At 43.7% G+C, this 18579-nt stretch overlaps 2 protein-coding genes across 8 annotated transcripts in view; one reads left to right on the top strand and one right to left on the bottom strand.

Annotated features, from left to right (window-relative positions):
* Positions 1–11: 11 nt before the first annotated feature.
* Positions 12–14699, top strand: PSME3IP1 (proteasome activator subunit 3 interacting protein 1). 2 transcript variants are annotated; one of them, XM_056360345.1, is made up of 7 exons: positions 12–30; positions 2871–3016; positions 3208–3306; positions 6654–6776; positions 10641–10770; positions 12753–12817; positions 13950–14699. In XM_056360345.1, exons 2-7 carry the CDS (start codon positions 2887–2889, stop codon positions 14165–14167), a joined length of 765 nt encoding a protein of 254 aa, XP_056216320.1. In that variant the 5' UTR covers positions 12–30; positions 2871–2886; the 3' UTR covers positions 14168–14699. The 2 variants fall into 2 exon arrangements, with proteins under 2 accessions (XP_056216320.1, XP_056216321.1); XM_056360346.1 differs by having other exon boundaries at positions 19–120.
* The window catches only part of CPNE2 (copine 2), a 57212-nt gene continuing 53304 nt past the window's right edge, over positions 14672–18579 (bottom strand). For all 6 annotated transcript variants that reach the window (XM_056360277.1, XM_056360281.1, XM_056360276.1 and 3 more), the window contains one exon: positions 14672–18174. In XM_056360277.1, coding sequence (XP_056216252.1) covers positions 18067–18174 — 108 coding nt within the window. In that variant the 3' untranslated portion in view covers positions 14672–18066. The remainder of the gene's footprint in view (positions 18175–18579) is intronic.

Raw genomic sequence — 18579 nt, 5'->3', positions numbered from 1 at the left:
CGGGCGGAAGGAGTGGGGCGACCGGCGGCGGTGAGCGAATCGGGGCGGGCCGGCGGGGGGTATCAATGGCGGCGCTCTGAGCCGGGCTGCGCCTTTCGCTCTGGCGGGCCGGCGGCCGCGGTACGTGCTGGCGGTGGCGGCCCGAGTCCCGGGTGGCGGCAGTGTCTGAGGCGGGAGCTGGGGGCTCTGTGAGCGCGGCGGGAGAAGCGGCCGTGGCCGCGCTGCGGGGCCTTTCGAGCGGAAGGGTGACAAGGGCCGGGCCCGGGCCCTGTGAGCACGGCGGACCGGGCCGGGGGGGCCGCTCCCACCGCGAGCAGGCGGGGGGCGGGTAGGAAGGGGAGGTAGCGGCGAGGGCTTTGGCGGGGCTGGCAGCAGGCCCCGGCCTGGCGCGCCCAGGCCTGCGCCCGGGAGGCTGAGCCGCCCCTCGGGCACCCTCCGCCGCGGCTCCAGGCCCGGCGCACGGCGATCCGTTTGCTGTGGCGCGGTAGGGGAGCGCTGTTTAGCGGGGGCTGAGCGCGCCGGAGGCTGCACCGGTAGCCCAGGCATCGTCTCGGCTCAAGGGCTGTTCGGCCTGGGTAGTGGCAGGTTTTGTGGTCCTGGCAATGTTGCTCGCCGGTAGTATCGAAAGGTGCAGTTTACAGCTGCGACACAAACTCCTGCGTTTACGGTGACAGCTTATCACTGGCTAGACTGCAGTCACCGGGCAGGGGACAGCTGCCAAACACCTGCGTTTGGTCTGGTCTGGAAGATTTTGTGTGTGTGTTTCGGATGGGTGAGGGCAAAGAATACAGTGAGATTAACAATTTTATAAGTACAAGTCAACATAAATGTGATACTGCTTGAGTTTTAATTTTTTCCCCACAACTTTTTGCCCCAGGATGTGGTTGTCAGTAGTTACTTGCTGGAATGTGTTTGATCAGACGCTACTTTCCAGGTTTGCAGTGAAAATACTGTAGCTGTATGTCAATTCATAAACCTTAATCTCCTTCAAGTATCTTAAAATATAGTCTTAGGTGAACTGGCTGATCCAGAAGGCAGGTGGTTTACTCTTGCAGGCTTTAGTCCCAGGTGATACTGTGCCCTTGCTGAATCCCTCTCATTTTGTTTTTACAACTTTCTCTCACCGTTGTATCGGAACCTTTCGTTTCTGATTGATGTTGAGATGATGTAAGTGGAGTACCAGGTTATCTGGTTTATACAGCACTTGGGTAGGAAAGCTGGTCTTGTGATAAGGACGTGCATTCAGGAGGGAGATTCAATTTTCATTCTTTTCTATAGGTGTCCAGCTTGAGCCACCTTCAGAAATGACACTCAAAGAGCAGGTGTTCCATGCTTTCTGGAAAGTACACTTGTCTTAGTGTGGATTTTTGTTAGATATTAATAAAGAAACGAAAGAAAAGTGAAAAGAAAAAGAGAAGATCACTAATCCTTGGTCTGTCCTTCCCTTCCCCAGCTCTTAAGAGAATCCTTTTGTCTTGTCTTCTTGTGACAATTCCCACCTTAAGCACTCATCCTGCTATTACAAATATTTAGCCAGTGCTCTAACCTGTATTTCTCCTGAGACCTCAATTTGTCATTTGTATTGCAAACAATACCTCACAAAAGTATCAGTTTTTGTAACAATTTCAGGACTCTGCTTCCTGCAAGAGTGGTTCCTTGTGGTACAAGTGAAGAATGATAAACAGGTTCCTTCTGTTATTTGGGTTATTGCATCCCCCCCTCCCTAGAAGGGTAAATGTTCTGGGTTCCCTTCCACTACTGAAATGCAGGCTGGGTGAGACCCTAAATGGGTAATACTTGGCAGTATTGGCAGTGCAGGGGCAATCGTCTGTAGTCTTTGCGGTTCTTGCTGAAGTTATACCAGGGAAATAAGAAGAAACTAGAGAAGACTGAGGTTAGCATGACTTTAAATGAACAGCTGTATTTATGTTGTACTTACATACAGAGGCTTGATGTAAGAAACAAAAATAGGCATTAATGCTGCATTCTGTAGTACAGAGCTGGTAGAATAAATCTTGAAAGGAGCCACTTAAGATTTGCAGAAGCAGTTTGTTTCATCCTGGGCTTAGAGGTATCAAGACCATGAGTTTCCTTCTTGCAATGACTCCTTGGAGCATCTCCACCCTGCACCTAGTATTGAAATAGGGCCCTGGCCAGTATTCAGGATCTCTTGAAGCGGAGGCAAGTGTACCGTGTCAGAAGGGGCTAATCTCACCCCGGTTTAGCCCAAGGGATTCCCTCTTTCACTCGCTTCTTGAACTCTCTGTAACCCTGACGGGGCTGTCCAAGCCTAGCACTCCCCAGAGCTGCAAAGAGGTGCAGAATGCTTTTGAAGATTAGAGAGATTAGTTGCTAATTTCTGAAGTCTCACTGTTAATGACTTAGAAATACAGGTATTCAAATCACTGAAAACAGGAAAACTTATCTTGAGTTTTCACAGAACGGATGAAAGGAACTTGGGTAAAGTGAGGGCAGAGTGTCAAATCCTTTCTCTGGAACAGAAGGTTGTAAGAACTGACATCAAAGGATGTAGGTGTGGTTTATTAATATTTTTTCATATATTTATGTGAGTAAGATAAATCCAAAGTGTGGTGGGGAAAATTCCATTAAAATATGACTTTTAGAAAAGCAACCTGAGGCAGAAAACTGACAGGGAGAACATATTATGAAAAAGAGTAAAGAAGGTGGTGCTATTTGTCTTAGCAGTTATGCAGTGAGTAGGTATCTCAAGCTATGCTTGCTACGTAGTAGTCTTTGGAGAACTGAAGTTTCTATGAATGCAGTGGGTCTGTTTTTCAGGATGTGTAGTAATGTCTCATGCACTGACAAGTGAAATCAAGTCCCTGATGTCTTTCATATTGTGCTTTTAGGACAAGCTGTTCCACAATGGATGGGGGAGATGGTACTGCTGACCTTGTGATTAACAAGAGGTTTGTGTCTGAATCAGAGCTAGAGGAGCGACGAAAGAGAAGGCAGGAGGAATGGGAAAAGGTCCGAAAACCTGAGGATCCAGAAGGTATGAGGTAGATTTTAATAATTATAGGAAAGAGACCGGAGAACGTTTCACTTTCATGTAAAACAGAAATAAAAGATAATAGCTTGTATTATACAATTGCAAAAGGTTTTTATGTGAAGGAGCTAAGAGCTGTTGGTGATTTAGTATTTCTGACATATGGTCTCATTTCCTGATTTACTCCTTCCTTTCAGAATGCCCAGAGGAGGCATATGACCCACGTTCGTTGTATGAAAGACTTCAGGAACAGAGAGAAAAGAAGCAGCAGGAGTTTGAGGAGCAATTTAAATTCAGTAAGCATCAGCAGTTACTATTTTGAACTGAAACCCAGCAAAGTGCATGTGTTGTGTGCAACAGCTGTATACAACATCTGACTAAAGGAGATACCTGTGTGTCTTGTCTGCCTCTCTGAGAGAGAAACAGAGGCTTTAGAAAAGTGTTACTGCAATCTTGTGTTTATCAAGGATGGTAGATTTTCCTGCAGGTAATACTGTTCTGGGCACCAAGGCAGCACTCCACGCATGCAAAACACAGAAGTTGCCTACAGTTGTGAAGCTGCATCCCTGTAAAGTGTGGAATACTAGGCTTATTTTGCACATTGCGTTAAAAAAAACCCTGATGCCAATCCATGGAAAAGTGGATGTGTAACCTGGTTTTGTGACTCTGGAACTCATGCTTTAACACAAGACCATTCCATTTGAATCGATAAAAAGAAATCCTGTTCCAGCAGCTGTTACATTTCCAAGCTTTAGTTAGTTGACACAAAAGTGATTTGAGGCTCAAAGATTACTATTTGGAAAAAGCAGAGATACAGGAGCTGATTCTTCAAAAAGTAGATGTTTAACTCTGCTAATGAAATGGAAATCTAATTTCTACTGATGTTTGAATTTCTGGTTTTAGAGAAAAATCCTTTGCATTGTATCACCTGTATATGTGCTGCTGAGTGCAAAGATGACAACGAGAACTAGAAAGTTATTAGTCAACCATTTTGGGAAAAAGTGAGTTATGAGCTCTATCTAAAGAGAAGTGAGGATGATACTGTGGGACTCCATTTTAAGGTCGGTTCTGATCGATTTTGGTTCTTTAGCTGGAAGCGTTACCCTCAAACTATTGTGTTCTTTAAGCTCCAGTTTGCTGAAGTGGATTCTGTCTAGAATTTCTCTTGTATTTGTGACGCATCAAAGCTATGTTTTACCTGTAACTATGGCACCATCTCTGAGCTCTGTTAGACAACACTTCCTGCCCCTGCAGGTGCTGTCGAGTACATGATTGATTATCTTGATTGTCTTTCCTGTTTTGTAGTAGATGCTTTTAGAATCATTCCTGTAGCCAAATGTCTTTGGGAGAAGGTAAGTGGGATTCACTGACTAAAGATCAATGTTGGGTGGACTGTGGACCACTTAGTTTACTTCATCAGAGTTCAGCTCGATTTGGCCACTGGTGACAAGGTTTGTCCCCTAATATGCTTGAATTTGCCTTAAAAGTTTCATAAGTATTTTTCCTATCCATGGTAATTTTGGAGGAATAAAAATGAGTCCAGCGCACTGTCATTCTGATAAGTCAGGATTGATGATGGGACTTGGGAGGGGAAACACTTTAATGCTGAAGAATTGTGTTCACATAAACACACAAATTTAGTTTCTCTAAACCTTTTGTGTATATAAAAACCAGTATATGGACCAGCAGTTCTCCTTTCTGCTAGGTTATTCAGCATTGCAAGAATGTCTTCCTTTTCAAAGTAAAGTAATTTTAGTAGACTGTTACAGCATTTAAAATGAAAAATTATTCTAGTATTCTCTAAAATGCAACTTTAAAAATTTTATTTCTGAACGATTATGTTCAGCAAAACAGGGATAAGTGGAAGTTATTTCCTGTCTCTTAAGTTTCTCTTGCATTTTTGGTGGTGAAAAGTGGGAAGAATTCTTTCCAGCTGGAGACTTTTGAGTTTACTTCAGTAAACTTTTGATCCAAATCATCTCTGGTGATGTGACTAAGCAATTCTCATCCAAATAGCCACCAGAAAACTGACTGCAATCAGCCTGGATTGGAAGGGCTTCTAATAACCCATCTAAATGATTTTTTTCCCTTGCCCAGTTATATTAGATCTGCAAGGACTTTCCTTTCATTCAGGGAACCTGTAAGCCAAGTACTGGAATAAGAAGCATCCGTGAGTGAGGGTAACTGGGAAGTAAACTACTGCTTTTAAGGAACCCTTGCAGAATAACAGATCCTGCTAGCGTGGGGAACAAAACCTACTGCAGACGATTTAGTAGAGAATCTCAATAATGTCAGCTATAAGGATCACTATGGCTGCTTCTCTTAGTCTGCAGATCAGGCAGGCAGAAAATTAAATTAATGCATGTCACTTCAAAAAATACAGTTACACTACTTTTGCTGTTTGAAGGGGCCCTCAGCAGTAGTAGTGAGTGCTACTAGTTACCATTTAAAGATTTATGAATGAGCTCTGTGTTCTTAGAGTTGGAAAGAGTAGGGATCAGCCTTTAAAAAGGAACCTCAAATAATATGTGATTCCTAGAGCTTTTCTGTCAAAGGCAGAAGCTTGCTGATTATCAGTGTAAATGGATTTCTTAGCTTGCTATTAAAGTGAGAAGAACTTGACTGTGTGGGTGAAGATTAAAAAAAGTATGGCAACCTCATGTAAAAGCCTAAAAAATCCTCTTATGGAATTAATCTCTAATGAAGCCTAAAGGTGATGTTTGGGTTAAGGTTTCTGAGGATAACTACAAATAGCAAGAGTTGGTTTTTCTAAAAAATATTTTTATTACCTTTCTAACTAAACCATTAGATTGAGAGATGTTGAACATTTGCAGAACAGAAAATAAAAGACTTCCTACTACACTTTTTTTTTCTTTTTTCTTAAATAGATGTTAATTTCGGTGAGTTACTAATTGTTTAAGAAAATGTACTTCCTATTTTGAGGCAAGATTTATTCAGAGAAGTAATGTGTTTTTTTCCAGTTGTTGAATGGTTTAAGAACAGATTCTAAGGAAACAGGCTTAAACATGGTGTCTGAAACCAAACCAACAAATAATGTCATTGCATAGTGTGGTTATTCCTTGTTTTGTGTAACCTGTTCCAAATGGTGTTTCAGAACTGCAGAAAGGCTGCTTGTGTGAAGACTTGGTTGATTTTCCTTAATTATACAGCATTTCATGGCTACCTATGGATTGTGCCTTACTTTTGCTCTAGCAATAGTGTTGTGTTCAAACTGTGTTAGTTTGTTGTAGTTTGTGTGCCTGAGTGTGTAAGAGTTTCAGCTTGTTAGCATCCAGTATCACTAACTGGGAAGTATTTTTATTCCTTAGTTCTAGAATCCAGCAGATAGCTTGTGGAGTTTGCTGTGTACCCTTTTGTCAGCACAGCAGCGTGACTGCTGGAGTACCCAATTCACTCGGCCACACAGGACTCTACTCCCTGTATTCCCAGGGACTTTGTGCAAATTGTTCTACCTTGGCAGTATTAAGAAATGCCATATGCGAGATGTGGACGCTTACGTACATTTATGAGGCAATTTGAGATCATTGGAAAATGTTCTAAGAGAGGGCCAAGTAACACAAAACAAATGGCTGCTCCCAAAGTGGTTTTAGTTTATCAGTATGCATTCTTTTCGTTTTTTCAGAAAATATGGTAAGAGGCTTAGATGAAGATGAGACGCATTTCCTTGATGAGGTTTCTCGGCAGCAAGAGCTACTAGAAAAGCAACGAAGAGAAGAAGAGCTGAAAGAACTAAACGAATACAGAATATCCTTTGCATTAAAAGGGCTGGCAGTTATATTGAGGAGGATAAGAGACTGGCTGTAGTTCTATTCTGTTATTGACGTTCTTTCTATAAAACTGGTTTACAGAACATGTACAATGACAGATTTTTAAATTTTAATGTTTTCATTGTAGCTTGGGTCTCCCACTGTAATTTTTTTATATTTCCGCCCCCAGGCCCCACATGCCATTGGTACTTTTCTTTCCATCTCCCCCTCCACATTGTTTGGGATTTGGGATATAGGATGCTTTCTCTCTCTAATCAGTGCCAGTCAAGGGAGGTTGGAATGATTTGAGGATTTCTGTGCTAAGCTAAATGTTTTTTTGAGGTTTACTGAATCTGTGGAGAGCCTCATGGTTTCTTTGCCTTCTAATGAAAACAATTGCTTTTAAGTCGTTGGTGAACAAAACACAAGTTCTCAAGGATACTTTAGTGTAAATGAGGACGTGACCAAAACCAGTCAGCAAATAAAGCTGAATGGTGCCAGTGCTACGAAGATCTGCATTACTTTGTATTAGTTAATGATTTACAACTTAGAGCGTCTGCTCTGTGAAGAGCATCTTAAGTTACCTTGGTAACGTGTTTATGAAAAAGCAATACTGGCACTTTTCTTTACTTCAAAAATAGGTTGTAGTTGGTTGATGGATGTGGAATATTTTTTTGATTTGTTGGATCTAATAATGGGATGTTCATGGGATATATTTAGTTTCGGTGGTGGTTGCTTGCGGGTCTGGCTGATGCAGGGATGTGCGGTATAAGATTATGCTGTGGAAGCAGCTGACAGCTCTAGTTAGGTCACATACATCTGGGATGAACCATACCAGCCCAGAGGGAATCTTATGTTGTCTTCAATTAGCCACATAACACACTGATCCCTGAATTCAGTGAGCAGGGCCTGTTCAAGGCGTGCAGGCCATCTAACCTCAGTCTTTGCAGTCCTACTAATATCACCTGGCTCTGTATCTGAAGTCTTGCTGAAAATTAAACCGTAGAATTTCTTCCTGATGAGGTGGAAGGAGGGAGGATCTTTTATAGTTGCCTCATCTCGTGAGAAACTGGAGTTTTGCCCATTCCATTTCCTTTCTTTTTTTTTTTTTTTTTATTTAACCATAATATTTCAAGCAACCTCAGACCAACTTGCAAAATGACTCACCTTTGTTTGAAATTTTTGGTGATATTCTTTACAATGCAAAAGTTGGTTTTGCATCGGCAGGTTGTTACTGATGGTTTATCAATACAGTGACAAAAACCAGTGGGTACTGGGTAGATACTCTGGATCTATAGATACCATTCAAGCGCTCTTCCAAACTCATAAGAGGAATGTCGACCCAGCGGGTTTTGTTATTTGGTCTTTTTCTTGGTATAATATCTAACTTAAGTTACCCAGAAGCATTAATTTCATGGTAATACCTGTGTCAATATTCACGTACAGAGCTTTTTTTCTTCCCCTTCTTTTTTTTTTTTCTTCCCCTTCTTTTTTTTTTTCTTCCCCTTCTTTTTTTTTTTCTTCCCCTTCTTTTTTTTTTTTCTTCCCCTTCTTTTTTTTTTCTTCCCCTTCTTTTTTTTTTTTCTTCCCCTTCTTTTTTTTTTTCTTCCCCTTCTTTTTTTTTTCTTCCCCTTCTTTTTTTTTTCTTCCCCTTCTTTTTTTTTTTCTTCCCCCTTTTTTTTTTTTCTTCCCCCTTTTTTTTTTTTCTTCCCTTTCTTCATTTATTAGGCTGAACAATCATGAGGTCCTGTACCTTAATGATAAACATGCCTGAGAATATTTTAATGTGCTCTTGAGCGTAAGAAATTCATGTGCATGGATGCATAGGAATTTTACTTCCCCCTACATAAACAGCTAGGGGCTTTTGTTCCTTACCCTATCCAGCTCCACTGGTCTGACAGTGTTTAAAGATTTACAGGTATTTTCTAAGCCAGTGCCAAGAAGTCTGTTCGAGGGCAACACCCTCCTCTCTTAAATCCTATGTAGATGTCAGAAAAACCCCCCTCCAAGAAGCAGGCTTTACTGTAGGACAGGTTTTTTTAATGCAGTTGATATTTAAGATTGAGAGGTTTATTTCTAATGTAGTCTTCCTGAGAGGGGACCCTTCTTGACTAGGTATAGTATTACATTTGCTAATGGCAACAGTACATACAAAATCTGTTAAAAATGTGCTGTGTCTCTGGTAGTTGAGGAGTGTTAAAGAATGGCATCCCAGATGGAAATGAAAAGCCTGTAATTTGGTATCTTAAAATAAAAATTTTTGGGTTCATCAGCCAGGCTTGGGTAGTCCTGTGTTAGAATATAACAAGGTAGCAAACCCAAACGGGGAAGTTGAACGCTGCAGTGTGTGAAAGCATGTGTTGTGATGTCAAACTGTGTTCGACACAAGCAGCTTTCAGATTGCTTCTGATAGCCACAGGATGGCACTCCTGTGCCATCCTAAAAAATAAATAGACTTGAACAGTCTGGTTTTGACTTTCAGTTGAGGTAGGGAGCAGTCTGGGTTTCTGCTGTATCCTTAGGAAAATCAAATAAGGAGTGGCATCTAGGTGCTCCTAACTGTAAAGTGATTGGAGACTTGGAGTGTGTCACTTCGGAGGAAGGCCTGAGGTTTTGATTTGCAGATGTTCCATGAGGAATAAACCCCCCTGACTCCAAATACATGTCCCATCAATGTGAAATTCACAATCCAATATTCGTCTGTAGTAACTGGGCACGTGTGAAACCCCAGCTCGTGGAGCAGATCCACCTTATCAGTAGAACTGTAGTCAGTGAAGAAACTGGTAGAAAGCTAGATTTAGGGTTATAAACAAATACCCTTTTAAATTAGGTTGATTTGTCTTTGCTATTGCAGTTTAAAAGTTTTGCAGAAGCTTTTTTGACTTACTGGCACCTCATGAGCAAACAGGATCTTTGACAGACCTTACTTCATCAGATACAACTGGTCATTAACTGTTGACAGGACTAGATCCTGCCACAGAAGGAGACCTGTTTAGTGTGTGTGCAGAGTGAGTGTGCCTTAATAACAGACCAAGCTGCTTCTTATTCTGTCTGAGAACCTGCTTAAGCTTCTCCACCTCATTATAGGCTTCAGCTGCATCCCACCTTGCTAACACTGTTTTAAGCTACTTAGTTTTTCTGTGCAGTTGCAGTCTTTTTGGATGAATCTTGGACCACATGCACACTTAATCAGATCTGTCTCCTTCCTCTTGGGGCTGGTGTTTAAATTGGCCTTGTGGTCCTTACAGAGAGATGAGCTGAGAAGTTAGAGTGATAAATACCAAACCAGAAAATTGAACTGTTTTGCTTTGGTAGGCTGAAGTCTGCTGGGCTCAGCAAAAGGAGGGTTTGAGGAGTTCATGAGCTCACATATTGCTGCTTAGTTTTTTTGGTAAGGATTAGGGCTTGAAGCAGCAAATATTAATTGCAAATGTGTTGATCTGCATAAAAGGGGGAAATACTGCATGCCTTTCTTTTTTTCTTTTGTTTTTTTTCCCCAGCCTGACCTTTCAGCTTTTGTAAGACCTTTAGGAAAAGGGAGGATGATGGATATGTTTATGAGTGCTGGATGTGTTGTGTACTGCACCTTTCTGGCTTTGGAAAAGCAGTTGCTAGTCTGCTGCCTGGATATCTTTACAGAGAGAGCTCAAATTGATACTGGCGAGAGCTCCGAACCCAGAGCATGAAGTCTTTTCTGTCTTGGCTGAAGGTGTCAGCTAAGTGTCATTACAAATTAGTTTATTTTGTTAGAATACGTGAATGAAGTTCAGTCGATGCTGTCAGCAGAGCTGGCTAAATATATCAGAGAGGAAGTGTCTGTTCTCCCCATTCCTTCCTGGTTGATCCTTAACCCTTAATTCACAGCACTCTCAAAGTGGGAGTCAGTATGGACCCAAAGAAGGAAACGGAGAAGAAATTGTCCATGAAGTCAGTGGAAAACAAGAACAAATTCTCTCAGGCAAAGCTGTTGGCAGGAGCTGTGAAACACAGAAGGTTAGTTTCACACCTCTATAAATTCATGAGGAACGGAACCCAGTTAGCAGTGTAAAGGGAGGCAGGCCAAAACTGCCTCCAGAGAGTGAGGTGTGAACCTTAGCCCTAAAGAAAAAAGGGGGGAGGTATAAGAAAAGACCAGCGTTGTTTCTATAGGCTCTCACAAACTGTGGGAAAAACATGAAGCAGTTCAAATAGATAAGTGTGTGTAAAGAAGTGGGTAGGCTCTTCATTCTAGACTGCCAGGCTTGGGCAATCCTGCTTGGGGATCTAGAGGGAATCTATTTTACATCTCTATTTGTAGATATCGGTGTCACCTCACTCATGTAATTTTACTAAGGTTTGCATAGTTTATCAGCCAATTTTACCTGTGTCTAAAATGGTTTGTTTTAATTGCTGCTGGGGGCAACACAGGGGAGACACAGGTTACAAGAGAAGATGTTTGTGTACCAAGCAAACTTCCCTTGTTCCTCGCTCATCTGCACTGATATATCAACACTCTTTCCATCCCAGGGAGATGGCAGCTGGTTTGTGATCTGTTTGCTGTTTTGATCTTGGCCTGCAAACACGGCTGCTGGTGTGCTACAGGTTATGGAGAAACTAGGCATGTGGGACCAAGACTTATTTCCCACCGATGAGTCATCTAATACTTAAGATGATTACTGACATCTCAAAATTCAGTCAGTGTTTTTGAATCTGTCCCAGAGAACAAGAGATTATTTTAGAAGCTGCTTTTGTAGGGTGATGTTTAGCTCCCAGTACAGCAGTAATTGCGTGTCTGAAAACTTAAGTAAGCACTTCCTCCACCTAATGTGTGTGGGGTTGGGTAGTTGTTTGGGTTTTTGGAAGGCAGAGAAGAAAAATGCTGAACTGATAACAAGCAGCCAACAATTTTTTTTTTCTTGTAACTACTAGTACTTAGCCCAGTAGGATGTAGAGAAGGAGCTGGCATGTGCTTAATGGCACATCTAAAGTCTGCAGATGGCATCTATTTGAAGAGAGCATCTTAACTGACATGTCAGTGCCATCACAGTCTTGCTTTGCAGTCTTCTATTTTTGCCGTCTTATCTTTTATTGCAAACTGGCCAAAATCAAGTGTAGCGTGAGCTCAACATCTGCTCTCTGAGCTTTGTAGTTCCTGTAAAGGATGTATTACTATTAAAACCTCCCCACACAGAATAATCTTTCTGTACTGTGTGTTCTTACGGGAACAGAAAAGAGTTAATGCATAATAATGCTCATACTTCATTGCTTTGGTTCATCACAGCTGAGGCTGGGAAACATTTGTTTATGTGGACGGCTTAGGATTAGGAACATGCAAGAGGGGGAAAAGAAACTGGGCAGTGACAAGGAAAGGCTGTAGAAGCTCTGAAGACTCAGAAGTCCACGTAACGCTCCTTTCCCCCAACACCACTTTGGACCCAAAAAGGACCCCTGTCTTTTTGAGGTCAGACACTGCAGGGGTGTGTGAATTGCTGCAAAACCTATTGGGCTTCTTACTGGGTGCAAGATTCCTAGATGTTTTAGAACAGGCTCTTCAGGTGCGTGAAGGAGGGGAAGGAAACCCTGCAAGGGAAAACACATGGATGTTGCACCAGCAAGCGTGGTAATCATCCACACATGCAAGCCTGTGGTCACGTGGGTGGCTGAAGCTCAGGTAGTTCTTCCTGATCTCCTGTGGGGTACTTCCAGATGAACAGGCAGCTCTGTGTTGCTGTGCAAGAGGTCTGATGTGGATTCCCAGTGGTGTGTTTCAGTTTCCCGAGGTCAGCAGGTGATACTTGCAGTGTAGGTGTTGATTCTTTCTAGGATCCTGCATGGTCCCCAAGGAGCCCCAGTTAACAGCAGTTAGAAGCGGCGATGGTCATCAGGGGATCCTGCTGGCATTTGCTGTAGCATTTGAGGCAAAGATGTGACTTCAGCTTCATGGTAATTAAGTGGTTGCTTATGAGGAACAAGACACTTTTTTATTTTTTCCACAGTTCAGATGGTGGTAACAGTGTGAAGAGGTTGAAACTAGATACTGATCACGATGAAAAGAATCAAGGTATGCCCTGATTTTTGCATGTGGGAAGCTGTCTGTCTCTCACCTGAACAGCAATGGACTTGGTGTTAAATCTGATAGAGGATTTGCTTTTCTGCTCCTTCATTATGCAAGACAGCACAGACTGCAATTGGCAAGTTTTCCCTTAAAGGAGTAGAAATGGTAACTATAGATGCTGACAGGCTTCATGGAAAGTAGGGCTGGAGGGAACCTCTACAGGTCATCAGTCTCTCCCCTGCCTAAACCATTCCTGACAGATATTTGTCTAAGCTGCTCTTAAATCTCCACAGATAGAGGCTGTGTACTCTCCTTAGGCCATTTATTCTAATGCTTAACTGATTTTACCCTTAAAGGGTTTTACCTGATAACTAATAGGAGTCTCCTTAGCTACATTTCAAGCCTAATGGTTTGTTCAGTTGACAGGAGACATGGAGATCATCTCCTTCCTTTTCACAGCAGCATTTAGTTTATTTGTATACATCCGCTATTAGCTTTTCATGCTATGAAGTGATCTTGTCCATCCTGAAACCAATTTGTTTCAGAAAATTATGGGGAACTAGAAGAAAAATTAAATTGCATTTCAGTCTTAGCTGTCAGGGCTGCGATTGACTTGCTGTCAGGATACTCTGACACAAATAGGGTGAGCTGTGATTGTGTAATGACAACCCAAGGCGCTTCCTGAATCTCCTTCTGTTCAGTAAACTTTCAGAGCACTGGAAATAATTAATTAGAGGTGGAAGATAGAAGATGTTGACTAGTAGAATGATGGAATAAAACTTTTCCCCAACGAGGCTGTTATATTGCAAAAAAAGTACTCAATTACACAAAGCAGATTTAGTGGGTTTGGTACTTGACAAGCATCAAACTGACAACTTTAGAATAAATATCTGTTACATCAGCATAGAGCTGGGCTTAAACTAGCGATGAGAAAAAAATAAATAAATCCCCTGAGGTAGCAAGTCCTTCCTGTCGGAATAGCTTTATTGCAGCATAAAGCTGCCTTATGCTTTAATTAAATCCTGCAATCGTCTGCTGCTTGTGTGGCAATAGCAGGTGAATGACATGCAGCAGTTCCTGGGTTGATTAAAAGCCCTTTCTTGTGATCTCGATTTTGACTGAGGTACCTCTCTTTCAGAAAAACCATCCTGTGTTCCCCTGGGGAGCAGCTCGGTGGGAGGCTCCACAGTCCACTGTCCCTCAGCAGCCGTGTGCATCGGGATCCTGCCTGGCCTGGGCGCCTACTCAGGAAGCAGTGATTCGGAGTCCAGCTCGGATAGCGAAGGCACCATTAATTCCACTGGAAAGATTGTCTCTTCTGTCTTTCGTAGCAACAGTTTCTTTGATGGTCCATAATTAAATTGCTCCGTGTGTAATGTAGTGCAGAGTATCTTCCAAAGCCCTGATGGATGCTCGATGCATCTTTCTGCCCCAAATATAATCTTTCTAGCTAACCTCTCAACTTTAATACACTCAGATACTCCTAAAATAACTCATTATATCTTCCCCCGTCCCGTCCCCCCCTTTCCATTTCTGGGGTGCATACTGAGCCTGGAGGAAAGGCTGCCATCCTAAACCAGAAGGCACAGCTAGTAATGTAATGAAGGTCTGAGGGTACAGAGGAGAGAGCTTTTACCTTTTAAAATTCTTACGGAAATAAAGCATTCTGGTGATCTAAGAAGTTTATACAAGACTAACAGGCAAAAAATACTCACTTGAAGCAGTGAAGTCTTGTAGAAACAGCCATGTGTTCTGTTTTAAAATGTCATTTTTATTCTGTATTTGAGAAATGGGGGCAGAACAAAAATGAAGCAGATGGGGAAGTGTAGATTGCCATGACACTGTAAAGAAGTTTTAGTGTTAAATGATTAAAGACATTCTGAATGCATTTTTTTTTTTATCTCAGCTTGTGCCATTCATAATTGTTCCTATTCCATTAAGCAATTTCTGTTCTATCCAACCAGCCCCTTCCTCAAACTGCCACCTAGGAGAAGTGCAAGCCAGCCTCCTACAAATGCAGAGACGGTGATGGAAAACTTGTTCTGAGTGAGTTCAGAGGAGCTGCAGTTGGCTGTTCTGCTCAGAGGCAATTGCTTCCACACCGGCGCTTGACAAGTCATTCAGCTTTTCTGCAGTGGTGTCCTGAAGGCATGTATCCACAGTGGGGGGGACTCCCCAGTTCAAGCATATCTCTTTGTGCACAAGCTGGAGAGCTCCACTATTCTTTGCAGTTGGTGGCTTTTGAATTTATGTTGGATTTAAGAAGCCTGCATGGGCATGTTTATAGGTGGTGTGAGCCAGGTGTGGGTGAGAAGTAGGCTGTGGAAGCCGCGGGCCCACCCTTCTCACCTCTGCATGCGAACAGCACTGCTGGGAGGTTGGTGGGCTGGCACCGCTCAGCTCAGCTGCTCAGAGGTGGAAGTGTCTGTGTGGCAGTCCCTCCCAGCAGTCCTGCTCTACCCACTATGAAGTGTAGGTGCTTCTGAGAAAACAGCTGATCCGCGTGTACCAAAGGGCAAGTTACCTGAACGTGACACGAAGCAACTTGTAAGAGAGCAACTGGGACACAAGCAGTGAAAGCTGAAGGTCTTTAGCAGGATTCGTGGCTTAGCCTGACTGTTGAACCACGAGGAGGAAACAAGGAGAGTTACATTCACAATGAAGCTGTCCTCAGCCGAATACCGTTTCTGTTTGAACAGTGCTCTTCTGCCATCAGATCTTTGCAAACATACTGCAATTCCTCCCCTGTTTTGGGCTGCCTGGCACATCTTGTGTTGGCTCCAGGGTTGCTCTAGCTGCCGTAATTGTGGCACTTTCAGGTGGAAAAATAGTAAGATCTCTTTCTGCCTCCCTAATGCTTTGCTTTTGATGACTTTCATCGTAGTTATGGAACAAAATGGAAGTGATGCACAAAAAAGTGCCTGTTTTTCTTGAAAGCTGCATTTGCGAGAGCCTTGAGAAGTTGGTGTGAGAGATGTAGGTGTCCTTCCCTGGCATCAAGCTAGATCAATAATCTGTCTGTAGTCGCAGTAGCCTGGCCATTTTCCTGAGCGATACTTTGCACAGCTACAGGCAGAATGGCTGATTTAGACAAATTTGTAGTGGGAGTTGCCGGCCAGTTGTGGCAGTCATGGTGGTGGTCCATGGGAGCTGCAGGTGAGATCAGGGTGGGGTGATGGTGGTTATGTTGCACCATGCAAGGTCAGGGGGAGCCATAATTCAGTAAAAGCAGGCATGAGAGCTCCCTGCTCTACACTTTTTTTTTCTTTTTTTTCCTTTGTTCCCAGAAGAGCAGGGATAGGGTGCTTGTGTGAGCTAAAGGCGTTCCCCAAGCCTTTGAGTCTGAGTCACCTCTGCTGTTCTCATGGCCTGGGCTGTGTAAACAAACTGCAGAGCTGGCCTAGCTCATCACTCCATCCTTCTTACCTTCTTACAGTCAGAAGCCATCTGATGTTACTTGAGTGCACTGAGACATGTGCTGGGACATGAAGAGTGCAAGGGATGGAGGATAAATCAGACTTTCTGGAAACGGCAGCTGTGGCAGTAACCTTGCCCCGAGGCCAGCACGCTGGAGAAGAACGGCTGGCTCCAGCAGCTCTGTCATTCAGTGGTGGATTTAGATTTATTTTTTTGTTTTAATTTTTTTTAAGAAAAAAGCCATGACTGCATAGTGTGTGCTTCATCCCCTCCCCAGGGACAGCTTCATAAACTGCTTGTTGTCAGTGCTAGTTGTTAAAACTTAAAAGAGGTGTTAAAAAAAAATAATGACAAACCCCCACAAACACTCTACTAGCAGAAGAGCTTACGAGCTAGTGCAGCTGCATGTGAGGTTCTCTTATGGAAAGAAAAAAACCCATTTTTTTTCCAGCCACAGACTTTGATCTGGAAGTCGAGCTGCATACAGCGTTACTTTTAAACTAGCCACCCTTTAAAGGCTGCTGCTTCATTTGGAAGAGGGTGGTGGTGTTTGGCCCTTCCAGGGGGCTTTGCAAGGCACATATTTCGCAGAGCAGTCCCACCTCTCCCAAGGGATGGGGTCTCACCCAGCGCCATGCACAGAGGTGACCTGGGGCCTCACTGCCAGCTTTGGCTCCATGCTTTGGCCAAGCTGCGGGACCACACAGGGCAGCCTGTGTGCTGGTGACACGGTGGCAGCAGCGACAACCGCGCATGTGGTAGCAGTGGCTGGTGGCAATGAGCACAGCACGTGCACGCAGGTGTCTCCGGGCTTTATAGAGACACCAGCCTCTGGCCGTGAGCGCTTTTGCGAAGGGGAAGAGGGAGGTCAGGTCTGCTTGAGTTCGGAGTAAGCCTGGTGATCCCTGCAGCATATTCACCTTTCTACCTGCCAGCTTCAGAAGACCTTAATCTAGTTAACAACAGAAGAAAGCAGCAATTAGTGCTGAAGATAACACATTGCAGATGAGCGGCTCAAAGGAGCTGCTGGAGAGCAGGATTTTGTTACCCAGCCCCTCTTCTCGCAGGCACCAGGGAGCTTCTGTTACTCAGGCTTGGGAAAATGTTTAGCAATGAAGCAGCAGCGAACCATGGAGCTCCCTTTGCCAGTTTGCTGCGGGATCACCGGAGTTTTCCCGAGTACCGCACACAGCAGCCCCCTGCCCTTGGCTCCAGCTGGTGCTGAGAGCTGAGCAGGGAGTGCAGGGACGCTGCCCTCCGTGGGAGATCCATGCGCACTCCTGCCTTCAGTGAATCGCCCTCTGTCACGCAGCCGGGGGCTGATCCTGGGGCATGGTCAGCCAGGGTGGTGACCTTCCCATCTAGGAGGCCCTTGTTTTAAATGTCCAAGTTTCTTTATTAACCTGAGTATAACAAATATAACATGTACACAGTATAAAAATGAACATACAGGTACAACACAGATACATGAACTATACAATGACCAGTTCGTTGAATGATAATAAGATACTAAGCGCTGCATTGCTTGGAAAAAGCAAGTTTGATTGTAAAAATCGTATCCTGTTCCACTGAAATTATACAAAGTACATTCAATACCGAAAAATGACCCAACAGAGCAGGACCAGGGCATGGCCTGGCCGCTTAGTGTTACCTCGGGCTGGAACTGTACAAAATGAATCCAGACGCTTCTCTGGGACAAGTTTTAAGAACTTAGTAGTTAAATTAAGAAGTACAAAGTGTTTCAGAGAGGGTAGTCTCCTCTTAGAAGCATGTGGAACGTGCTTTTGGTAGGACCAACAGGCTTCAGCAACATGCAGAGGGCACAGCCTGGCACAGCTCTACGCGGGCTCAGAGTTGATGGGCGGCAGGTTTTGGTGCTTGAAGTACTGCACGACTTGCTGGGGCAGCTCTGCCAGCACAGCTTTGGCCAGGGTCTCCTTGGGGGCCTGCAGGCGAAAGGGAACAAACACTGGCATAAGAACGGCCATAGGGGACCGACAGCAAACATGGCTGGGCTGTCCCCAGCTCCAGACTGTGGCATTTCATTTAATACCCTCTAGAGTCCACTGGCAGCCAGCATTTTATACACCTGGGATTATTATATTCTATACTACACCTTCCCTCCAGGAGGTAATTTACTGGTAGGGAGGAATAAAACATTCTTGGTAGGTTAGAAAAACCAGGTATTGAGTAACAGGCAGTGAAATGGACAGACTCTGATTAGCTGTGAAAAGAGGGAAGATAATAAGCACAGGCTGATTTTCTGCATCCTCTGGCAATCTGTGCCAGCAACAGCATCTGGCCCAGGGCTGACTCCTGGCTGGGCACGATGGGCAGGGACCTGCCTCTCA

The sequence above is a fragment of the Falco biarmicus genome, chromosome 15, assembly GCF_023638135.1.
Source record: "Falco biarmicus isolate bFalBia1 chromosome 15, bFalBia1.pri, whole genome shotgun sequence".
Lineage (NCBI taxonomy): Eukaryota > Metazoa > Chordata > Aves > Falconiformes > Falconidae > Falco > Falco biarmicus.
Note: the sequence above shows the minus strand (reverse complement) of the source record. Positions and strands in the feature narration are given on the sequence as shown.

Excerpts from the sequence above, each read along its gene's own strand:
- PSME3IP1 (XM_056360345.1), top strand. The coding sequence starts at position 2,887 with ATGGATGGGGGAGATGGTACTGCTGACCTTGTGATTAACAAGAGGTTT. Across the intron at positions 3,307-6,653 it reads TGAGGAGCAATTTAAATTCA|AAAATATGGTAAGAGGCTTA; the intron begins GTAAGCATCAGC and ends TCGTTTTTTCAG. Across the intron at positions 6,777-10,640 it reads AGAACTAAACGAATACAGAA|GCACTCTCAAAGTGGGAGTC; the intron begins TATCCTTTGCAT and ends CCTTAATTCACA.